The following is an 11,122-nucleotide window of genomic DNA, read 5'->3' on the forward strand; positions in this document are numbered from 1 at the left end:
CTCCCACCATATTCTCCCCAGTGACCTGCCGGTGGGTGCCATCGGTCACACTGTTTGGACTGTGACACAGCCAGCGGGCCCCCACCCCCCTGAGAATGACCGTAGCACTCGCCCAGATCAAGGGCAGCCAAGAGGTCACCGAAGGATGCCAGGCGGTACCAGCCGGCACCTGGGCACCTGGCATCGGGAAAATTTGGGTTTGAAACTTGGCTCATACACCTACAAGCTCTGTGACGGCGGGCTGGCCAGATCACTGCCTGGAGCCTCCACTTTCCACCTGTGAAGCAGGGCCCAGGTGATTCAGCTGCATGGGCCGTTCTTAAGGACTGCCAGCCTGCCTCCCTGGAAGCTCTCAATAAATCGACACAAAGAACTAGAGAGCTCACCTGTGAGGAGAAGGGTGGCCCAAGGGACCCAGGCCAGGGAGTGTGACTGAAAGCCCCAAAGGCCCCTCACTTGCTGGTCGTGGGCCCTTAGGGGACCGGAGTAAGCGCTCTCTCTGATCCTGACTCTTCATCGGCCAGAGGACCTCAGCGGTCCTCAGCTCCGGACCTCACAGGAGGAGGGGAGAGTGTTGACGGCAACCTAACATGAGGATGCTGTGAATGGGGCCCAGAGGGCCTGCTACTCCCCCTCCTCGGATAACCCAAGAACCGCTCAGCCCCCCTTGGGGTCCTCCCACTGGATAGCAGTCCAGCCTTGGTTAGTTGACCCCATGCGTCCATTCCTTGACCCCTGGCTGGGTTGTCAATGCCCCCTGCTGCTCAGAAAGGGGTGCAACCACTGAGAGGGAGAGGGCGACCACTTCTCAGGGGGTTGGGACTCACCTCTGGGGCGGGGCCAACTGCCCCTGCTTTGTCCCAGGACCAACCATTACCATGATCAGCACTAGCTGCTGTGCCTGAGGTCCGGGAGTCTGTGAGCGATTTAGATGCGGATCACTCCACCCTCCTCCCGGTCCTGGAAGGGTTAAGAGCTAGGCTGTTAACCACAGAGGAGCTCAGTGGTTCGAACCCACCAGGTGAGATGAGGGAGAGCCGTGTGGCAGTCTGTTTCTGTGAAGATTTACACCCTCGGAAACCCTAGGAAGCAGTTCTAATCTGTCCTAGAGGGTCATTATGAATCGGAATCAACTGGATGGCAGTTGGTTTGGGTTTTTAAAAAAACAATCTATCGGCTTACCAAGTAGTCCTCGTGGTCTAGTGGTTGCGTGTTCGATTGCCGTCCGTAAGGTCAGCAGTTCGAAACACCAGCAGCTCTACGGGAGAGAGACATCACTTTCTACTCCCGTACCATACAGAGCTACAGCCTCAAAAGCTCACAGGGGCAGATCTGCCCTGTCCTATAGGGCTGCTGTGAGTCAGCATAGACTCAACTTTCAGTATGAGGTTAATGCTTTTATTAGAATACCCATTTTACAGATGAAGAAGTAGATTCTGAAGGGCTGGGTAACAGCCCAGCCACAGAGCTGGGAAGAAATGGAACTGGTGCCCCCTGGGCCCTGACACCTCCCACACAGCCCTGACTTGCCTGGTGTTACTGCCCAGGTCTGACTGCCTCCTGGGCCCTGACACCTCCCACACAGCCCTGACTTACCTGGTGTTACTGTCCAGGGCTGAGTGGCCCCTGTGCCCTGTCACCTCCCACACAGCCCTGACTTACCTTGGCGAGGGTGGCACAGACAAGCTGGGGGGGGTGGGTGGACCATGGGAGCAGTGGGTCCTGCCCTACAGGGTGGCTGTGAGTCCGGAGTGGCTCCAGGGCATCGGACTTAGTTTGGGTTAGCTGAAGCGGCAGGCATGATTCTAAACTTGTAGGAGTTCCCTGGCTTCGACCGCAAATTTCCAGTGGAGCAAGTTGAGTCCCTGCTGTGTAAAAGTGTCTCTCGTTTTATGTCTAAAGTTCCCTCCCGCTTTCTGGTGCGACTCCTGCAGCCATCAGAGACCCTGCCTCTGCTGTCCCCGCTTAGTCTCTGCCTCCCGGCAGGAGCCCCCACCCACTCTCAGGCTTGTCCTTGGTTTCCACACCCCCATGTCCTTCTCGGGACCAGTGGGTCCCTCGTGAGGTGGGTGCAGTAACCTGGATGGCCGACAGGGGTCACCGGGTGGCCTGGGGCTGAGGAAAGTGTGGCCGCAGTAGGAGCCCTTTGGATCAGCCCCTTTCCTTCTGCGGGCATCCGTGTGTCCATCTGTAAAGTGGAGGGCAGTGCACCCTAAGACCCTAAGAGCCGTAGACAGCTGCTGGGCCATCTTTTGGATAGATGATCAGGGCATGTGGGGATTGTGGAGAACTATCTTGAACATCCGGTGGTAGAGGCCCTTGGCATATCATCCTGGAAACAAAATGACCCCGGCCCTTTCTTGCACTCTTATCGAACAAAGTCCACCAGCCAAGGGTCCTCTGCCCTGGGGGAGAACAAACACCAAGCCTGTGGCTGCCAGAACTTTTTGGGTTCTGGTGACTCTGTAGGTCAGAGCAGAGCTGCCCCTGAGGACCTGCTGTCGGTCATCTTTGCACAAGTGGACTGACACATCTGTCGCCCACCATGTGACCGGTCGGTTCAAACCACCCACCCTCAGGCTTACAGTCACGTATTTAGTCACTGTGCTGCCCGGGAGTCCACCTTGGGAGAGATTGGCTTCTGAATCCGGCTGCCCCCAAGAGCTTGCCAGGGACAGGGCACTGGTGAAGACATGGGAAATCTTCTCAGGGTAGGTCAGGGCCCGAAGGACAGGGCCATGGGCCCGGGGACTGAATGACAGAGTGGCAGGTCTGGGGCACGTGTCCACCCCTGGAGAAGCCCAGGCAGGCTGGCCCTGGGTGGGAATGGTGAAAATACTGCCCGCCCAGGAATAAAACTGGAGCCTGGGCCACCTTGTGGCTCAGCTGCTGGGGACACTCTTACCCCAGTTCTTAGCCCTCCCCTCCATCAACTCCTAATTCTGGACTATGAGGGCTGGGAGTCTGCCACTCCCTCTCCTCCGACACCCCAGGAACCACTCTGGCCTCCTGGTGGATCCTCTCATGGGATGGTGTGGTCTGCCCTGGGCTGGCTGACCTCCCAGCCAGTTCCTGGTTGGCCCAGGGATGAGGGGGGACCATGCAGAGATGACGATGGGAGGAGACCCTGCCCAGTGGTTGTCCAAGACTCCAGGTCTCCTTCAGAGGGGCAGGCTGAGTCCCCTGGCCCTGAGAGAGCCTCTCCCTCCCCGCCTCCTGCCCCCAAGAGACTAAAGGAGGAGACGCTGACACAGGGAGGGTGGAGAACATTCTCTCTGACATTATAATGTTGCTGCGGGAGGGGCTGGGCCGTGGCTGGAATGGCAGGACCTCCCATCCCAGGGGGGTGACCTGGGTGGGGCTGAGAGGGAAGGAAGGGGTGGCACCTGGGGCCAGAGAAAGGATCGGCACTTGGGGTGGCCCCAGGCCCAGGGGGAGGGAGGGCTGGGGAGGCTCCGGGTGGCGGTGGCAGGCAGCTGAGACCTTAGTGCCCTGTGGTGGTGGAAAGCAGGACCCTGCTCCTTATGCCCCAGCTCTGGGGGGTGTTCAGGAGGGCCCATTCCCACCACAGGTGTGTCCCAGAGTGCCCCCCGAGACAGGCCCAAGGGAAGTCTGAGAGGTTCCCTGGGTGGGGAGGTGTCTCTCTACCTGTCCCCCTGAAGGGGCCCAGGAGGGGCAGGGATTGGGAAGGGGGTGCTTTTGAATGAGCAGAGACGGGCTTGTCTGTGTGCAGGTGTGGTATGCGAGGGGCAGAGGGGTCCTGAGTGGATCCCCTACTCCAATGTAACTCAACACACATCCGTCTCGTCTCCCCTGGTGTCCCCACACCACAGAGATGGGAGTCATGGTGAGCCCATGCATGACCCTGTGCTCACAGATTCACACAGCAGCCCAGCCCCTTCCTAACCATGAGGTAAACGAGCCAATCCCTGCTACCCAGGGACACACACCCCGCCCTGGGGACCTGGGGAGGGCCAGGAGCCAAGATGAGCCACGACCTCAGGCCCCTTCCATGTCCACCTTGCTGGACTTGCCTGAAGCCCAGCCCCACCCAGCCCCTGCCTGTCCAGAGCCAGGTGACACAGAGGCACTTGGTAGAGGTTTTTCCTTGATCCAGAGCAGGCACCAGGCCCAGGGACATTAATACTGCAAACTGTGTCTCCAACCCCCTGGGGTACCTGGAGGCCAGGACAGGGTGGGAGGGTACCTGTCACCTCTCACCCCACCTGGCTCTCCAGCTCCCGCCATGGCCAGTGGGTGAAGGAGAAGAGGTGACCGAGCTCTTGGATAGGAGGGATGGAAGGGACAGGAAGGGGCATTTGGCTGAAGAGTCTGGTATAACTGCCTCTAGGTACATTTGTGGCGGAAGGAGATAGGAGACAGTCCACATAGGCAAGGCCCCAGCCTGCCTGTAGGAGAGCGGCGGGAGGGTGGTGTGGAGGGACAGAGGTGCATGGGGACAGCCGCCCCGCAAAGCCAGGTGTCCCTTTTGGCCGCTCAGTTGGGGGTGGCTCCAAGCCCTGACAGAGGGCACTCGCCCCTTCAGGCCCTCCGGGAGCCCTGGGACCAGTGTTCTGGGCCTCCAGGTGCCCACAGGTCTCCCCTCGGCTGCAGGTGTGGCAGGCTCTTGAGGGTGGTGAACCAGTGCTCCTTACTCCCAAGGAAGGTGGGGCTGCGGGGCTGGCAGTGGGGGGCCCAGCAGCCCCACACCAGAGGATGTGGCAACTCACGATTGGTTTGGTCTGGAGCCCCCATCATCTGTGGAGGAAGAGAGACAGAGCTCAGTGAGGTCCTGGGGAGACCGCAAGTGTCTGCCCTCGGGCCAGGCATTGAGTGCTTCACCTCACCTCCCTGCAGGCAAGAGGTGCCCTGTGTCCCAAACTTGAACCCCGACTGCCTCCCCACACCCAGTGCTCCAGAGTCAGGGCCACAGATATCAAGGGGAGAGGAGCAGGACTTGCTGGGGTTTGTGGGGTGCCATAAGGGAGAGGCCCCGGAAGGGACCTGCCAGCACATAGCTGATGTCCAGGGGTTGGGGCAGGGATGGGCCAACAGCACTCTGGGTCACCGTTGGTGGCTTTTGAATAAGACAACTCTGCCACTGTTGGCCTCTGGCTGGCGGGTAAAACATCTGCCTTGCAGGCTTGGCCACTTGGAGTGACCTGCTGACTGCCTTGCCCACATGCCAAGGGAGGTGCCTTGTCCCAGGCCTAAGAGCTACACAGACCAGGGCCCAGCCCAACTCTGCCCTGAGCATGGCGGAGGTTGGGGTGAACCGCTGCACCCTCCAAGTCTCCACTTTGCCATCTTCTAATGTGAGTGGCATAGTCCACTCACACCGGCAGGGCTAGCCCAGCGCCCAGGGGTAGGGGTGGGGGGGTAGGGGGTGGGGGTGGCAGGGCTCGGAATCATTCTGGGGCCGTTACCAGGGTGATAACATCTCGTGGAAACCATGGTGTCCTTTCCCCACGTTTTGGTTTTGCATTTGTCCCAGTGGTTACTCACTGGGCTGCTAAGTGCAAGGTCAGTAGTTTGAAACCACCAGGCACTCCATGGGAGAAAGACCAGGTTTTCTGCTCTCCTCGTTAAGAGTGACAGTCTCGGAAACCCACAGGGGCACTTCTACCCTGTCCTGTAGGGTCACTATCAGTCGGCTTTGACTCAATGGCAGTGAGTTTGTTATTTTTTTACATTCACCCGGTGTTGCTACCAGGTAAGCATCAGAGCTAACAGGTAAGCATTGGCCAAGCCCTCCAGCTGCTATGAGAGAGCGAGCAATCTGCTCCCATGAAGATTGACATCCTCAAAAAAAAACCAAAAAACCAAATTCACCCCCATCAAGTCCATGCCAACTCAGTGACCTGATTTACGACAGGGTTCACCTGTGCCCTGTGGGTTTCCAAGATTGTAACTCTTTATGGGAGTAGAAAGCCTCATCTTTCCTGTCCCACGCGGCCAGCTGGTGGTGGCTTCGAACAGCTGACCTTTCGGTTAGTAGGTGAGCAGCCCAACGCTAACCCACCACCAATGCTCCTTGGGATTTTGTTATGTGTGGCAGAAGGGGCGGGGCATAACACCAGGCTTTTTTCTTCATAATACCGTATTTCATAAAACTGACTTTGCCACCAATGTTGAGAGACCCCCGCCCACCCTATTTTATGTACTAGCCCAGGAGTCCTCAAACTATGGCCGGCGGGGCCACATTCGGCCTGCAGAGGACATTTATCCGGCCCGCCAGGTAAAGTTTTTGCCCCATTTGTTTTTTTGTTTCAAAATAAGATATGTGCAGTGTGCATAGGAATTTGTTCATAGTGTTTTTTTAAACTATAGTCCGGCCTTCCAACGGGTCTGAGGGACAGTGAACTGTCCCCCTGTTTAAAAAGTTTGAGGACCCCTGTAGTAGCCGGTTGAGTCACCGCCTGGAGCTTTCTTACAGCCAGCCCACTGCTATCGAGGCCTTTCTGACTCACCAGGGGGACCCTCCATGGGGGTCCTGAGGCTGTAAAGGAGGCCTGGTGTCAGGTGGTTACACTGGACTGCTAAGTGCCAGGCCAGCAGTTGGAAACCATCAGGCGCTGGGTGGGAGCTGTCTGATCCCATGCAATGGCAGTCTCAGAAACCCACGGGGCAGCTCTACTCTGTCCTATGGGGTCGCTGTGCGTCTAACTCACAGGATGGCTCTGAGTTAGAGGTTCCTCCCCCCCAGCCCCCCACGGCACTCACAGCTCCGTGTCATCCAGAGCAGGTGGGCGCTCCAGCGCCTGTCTCCGCCTACGCAGGGCCCCCAGGATCTTCTTGCGTGGGCCCAGCGGGATGCTGATGCTGCGTAGGTCCGGTTCGGAGCAGAGCATCAACGCCTCCAGGTCGATCTTCTCCTGGCGCAGAAGGGCAGTGAAGTCCTCCATGCGCAGGGAGGCCAGGAAGGTCTCCAGCGCGCTGGTCTCCGGCTCCAGGTCCTCGTCCAGGCCCAAGTCCATGTCGTCCCAGGGCAGCTCCTCGGGGCAGCTGTGCTCCCGTAGGCTGTTGGCACTGCCCAGGCTGTCATTGTCCAGGCTGGGGGAGCTCTGCAGCCGAGCCCGCGGCGTGCCTGCCCCGTCCAGGCCACCGTCCTCGCGGCCCAGGCCCTGCAGCCCGCTGCTCAGGTAGTTCCGGCGGAACACCATGGTGCCCAGGCCAGGCCGCGTGAACAAGGAGTCGTGGCCCGAGTCGGTGCTGACCTCCGAGTGGGCTGGCTCAGCCGCCAGCAGCGTGGCACGGGAGAGGCTGTCCCCGTCGGAGGGGAACATGTCCCGGAGCGGGGAGCGGCCCCACTCCTTGGGGTTGGCGTAGGTACCCTGACGCACGAACATCACGTCGCTGCCCAGCTGCAGCCCTGAGAGGGAACGCACGCTCTTGCGGCCGTCCTCGGAGATCTTGAAGGTGCCCTCCCCGCCCTGTTTGCGCCGCTCCAGCTTGCGCTGGATTTTGGTCTTGCCGCGGGCGGTGCCATGCAGCGTGGCCTGCGAGTAGGGCAGGTGGCTGCCCAGTGCCAGGCCCTGCAGCCGGCGGCTCAGGGTGCTGGAGGTGAGGCTGGAGAAGCTGAGCGTGTCCGAGCGCTCGGCCAGCTCGCGCCGGTACCGCCGCTCCATGCGCTCGTGGTGCTTGCGCTGCATCTTGGCGCAGTCCCGGATGCGCCGCTCCGCCTCGCGGAAGGCCTTGTCCTTCAGCTTGCCCACCAGCTTGGGGTTGAGGCCGCTCTGCTTGGCGGCGATGGAGTCCAGGTAGCGCACACACTCCATGTGGCCCTTCATGGCGCCCATGTCCAGCGGCGTGTGGTAGTCATTGTCCAAGCACCAGATGTTGGCCCCGAAGGACACCAGGAAGGACAGGCAGTGCAGGTGGCCATTAGAGGCTGCCAGGTGCAGGGGTGTGTTGCCCCAGATGTCACACTTGTCCGGGTCACCCCTGCAGGGAGGACACGTGGGGGGGGGGCAGTGAGGTGAGTCACCCAGATGAACGGCAGGGGCCCAGCGCCCTGCTGAACTTTGGTGCAGCTACCCCAGGTCGCTACAGACCCATGGGGCTGAGACCTCTATTCCGATTCCAGGGGACGTGCAGGTGCGTGGCCAAATGAGGAGGGTGCGGACGAACCCGCCCCCCACTCCCCAGGCACCTACGGGCGGGGCTCCGGAAGGGGCGGGGCAGGGGCGGGGCTTTCGCCAGCGAATGAGGGCTGGGAATCTCAGGGGATAAATATTTGATGCCCTGAGAGAAAGGAGTGAATTATTCATGGGCCCCTGCGGGCAGCTGGCCCGGGGAGGTGGTGGGCCAGGGCCGAGGCTGGGTCTCAGGCTGGCGTGTGGTGAGTGCGGTTGTGCGTGCCCGCTGAGTGGGCCGGCCCAGGGCAGGTGGTGTGTGCTGGGCCACCACTCGGCTGAGCAGGCAGGGCCTGCGCTGGCAGGTCGTGGCCTGGCCAGGTCTGCAGGGATCGGGGCCAGGCTTGGCAAGCCGGTGTGTGAGAGCAGGTGTCGGGCCTTGGCCTGGGCCAGGAGGGGAGTGTGGGGGCAGCCAGAATGGGAGGGAAGAGGTGGAAGCAGGGTGCCCAGCCGGGCTACCATTCCCGCCACCCAGAGCCGCCCCATCCTGGCGGCTATATGAGGCTATGTGAACTGCCCAGGGGTCCCCACTCAGCTCTCTCTAACACCCCTTACACGGAACTGTCCCCTGGGTTGGTTGCCTGCTGGCGGGAACCTGGGTGCTGGCTCCTCCCCAGTTCTTCCTTAAGGGCCTCGCTCAGGCCAGGCAGCCCCTGCCCACACTAATGAGGTCACAAAGACCAGGAAGAAACACTCCCTTGTTCCAGCAGCTCCCTAGCCCCCTCAGCTGCCCTCCTGGATTCTGAGGCCTACACTCTGATGTGGGGAGGGCAGGCTGGCCTCTGGCCCATATTCCATCAAAGGCCAGCCCTTGCCCTCTGGGGTGGGGGGCACCAAGGGAATCCCTCTCCTCCTCTGGTGAGTCTCTGAGGGGAGTCAAGAGGTCAGGGGTCACAGTGAGCCCTGGGGGTTAGGGGGGCAACTTAGGCCTCTGGGAAGCTGGCTGGCCCAGCTGTCTTAGGTGGACAGGGCCCAGGAAAGTGAGGAGGGGAGCAAGAAGGGTCCTCAGCCCCCACAGACTTAGGCCGGAGCCTGCCCCCAGAGCCTGTCTCCAGGGCCAGCCCTATCCTCCATATCTGTCTCTCTTCCAACCCCCTTCCCACCCCAGGCCCTCCCAGCCCCAGGTCTCTGCCAGCAGAGTTGTTCCTAGGGAGCTTTACAACCCCAGGGAGCCACTCCTGGGGTCCTGACCCACCCCTTCTTGCAGGACAACCCCAAAGGGATAGGGCAGAGAGAGATCCCCCTTCAAGGATCAGTGAGGCCTACAGTGGAGGAGGGGCCCAGAGCCACCCCCACCCCCCCATGGCTGAGCCCATGACCTTTAGAAAGTGCCCATAAATCCCAGCAATGGGCAGGCCATGGGAGAGAGGGGTGGGAGGCCCCTCTGGGGACTCTTTTTCTAGCCCCACCTGCCCTTTGAGCCCATCCACTCCCTTCACTCTTGCCTCCAGGTGACACCCCCCCTCCCAAAATCCTGGCATTCCCCAATCCCACTCCCTCCCCTCCTAAGCTCCATAGCCAGCTCCCATGTTCAAAGTCTCTGGGCTTCCCCCTCACAGCTACCAAGCACAAGGTCCCAGCTAGAGTTTGTGGGGAAGAGAGGGACTTCCTGGCAGTCTGGCAGGGGGCTGTGTCTCCCTGACCTGGGCACCGGGAACCCCTTTCCTTCTCTCACAGGCGGTGGGAGTGGTGGGGCACTCACCCGCGGCTCACAATGAGGCGCAAAGACTCCAGGTTGCCATGGTAGGCAGCCCAGAGGGTGGGGGTCATGCCATCCTCGTCGGGGGCGTTCAGTTCCTTCCGGGTGGCCTCTTTGAGCAGCTCCAGGTAGCCGTCTCGGGCCGCACGATGGTATTGGTCATTCATGATGCCCGATGTGGACGGGGCGGGCCAGGGGTTCGGGGCGAAGCCCCCCGCTAGGGAGGGCGTTGGGGTCAGGGCCGGGGCATGGGGCTGGGGGAGGGGGTCGGGCAGAGGCCGGGGCCGCCAGCCCCCGCTGCCGCAGACGGAGGATGCGGAGCGCCAGAGCCACGGCTAAGGGACATTTGAGCCGAGTACCAGACTTAGGGGGGCGGGGGGAGGAGTGGAATGCTCCGCCGCTCAGGGCGCCGCCCCCGGCTTCCCCTGGGTCCTAAACACCGGGGCTCAGCTCGCAGACAGACCACTGGAGGTCCTGTCCGCCCTCTAAAAGTGCCCAGCCCCAGTACATCCGAGGGTCCATCCAGAGTCCTGGTGCCGAGGATGTCCCCGATTTCTCCCGCCCAGCCGTCCAAGGAGCAACCAACGACTGGGGAGGGGTGCCTAGGAGCGGGCTGGCGAGCCTAAACCCCAGGGCAGTGGGCTGGAGCCGGGCGTGCGCATCCCTCCAGGGAGCCGGTAGGACGCGGCCAGCGAGTCGCGGTCCTCGCGCGCGGGGTAGGGCAGCTGCGCTCCAGCAGGGGGCGCCAGAGGGCAGGTGCGGCCCCGCGCGGCCGGACGCAGGGAGCCCCGCGCGCTGCTCGCAGCACCCCGTGGGCCCGGCGCTCGAGAGGAGGAGCAGGGCCGTCGGGGGAAGAGGGACGCGGTCCGGCCCGCAAGGCCGCGCCCAGAGGAGGTCTCCGGCGCGCTGGGACTGCGAGAGTGTCTTGGGCGCCCGGCGACTCCAGGGCATCATCAGCCTTCAGGGCGCCTGGATCGCAAATCGCGTGGGGCGCCGGGGCGGGGTGCTCTCTGGGTGCCGGGACCAGGGGTGGGGACGCCCCTTGACGGAGACATATCGTATCATATCATCCGCCTTATCTGGCTCCCTCGCGCACTTCCCCAAATTCAGCCCAGAGAGAAGATGGATCATGTGAGCGGGGTTGAGCGGTTTATGGAGCCCAGCTGCCCGCCCGCCCGCGGCTGTAAATCACCGAGTCCCCCCGGGTATAAAGTGCCCGGCCAGGCCCGCGTGGGAAAGAGGAGACCTTCGCCGGCACCCGGCACCCTGCTCAGTCCCGGCTCCCGGG

General features: G+C 61.6%; 1 protein-coding gene across 1 annotated transcript; it reads right to left on the bottom strand.

Annotated features, from left to right (window-relative positions):
• Positions 1-6,719: 6,719 nt before the first annotated feature.
• On the bottom strand, positions 6,720-10,013 carry USH1G (USH1 protein network component sans). Its single transcript, XM_004709154.2, has 2 exons — positions 9,838-10,013; positions 6,720-7,944 (listed from the first exon to the last, which is right to left on the bottom strand). The coding sequence occupies exons 1-2, from the start codon at positions 9,999-10,001 to the stop codon at positions 6,720-6,722; spliced, it is 1,389 nt and encodes a 462-aa protein (XP_004709211.1). The 5' UTR covers positions 10,002-10,013.
• Between the last annotated feature and the right edge of the window lie 1,109 nt (positions 10,014-11,122).

This window comes from Echinops telfairi, unplaced genomic scaffold (assembly GCF_000313985.2).
Source record: "Echinops telfairi isolate 266 unplaced genomic scaffold, ASM31398v2 ScPeMD7_7458;HRSCAF=8496, whole genome shotgun sequence".
Classification (NCBI taxonomy): domain Eukaryota; kingdom Metazoa; phylum Chordata; class Mammalia; order Afrosoricida; family Tenrecidae; genus Echinops; species Echinops telfairi.

What these genes read in the sequence shown, in the direction of transcription:
- USH1G (XM_004709154.2), bottom strand. Translation starts at nt 10,001, where the DNA reads ATGAATGACCAATACCATCGTGCGGCCCGAGACGGCTACCTGGAGCTG. An exon ending in CGCCTCATTGTGAGCCGCGG is followed by an intron (nt 7,945 to 9,837) that starts GTGAGTGCCCCA and finishes TCCTCCCTGCAG; the next exon opens with GGGTGACCCGGACAAGTGTG.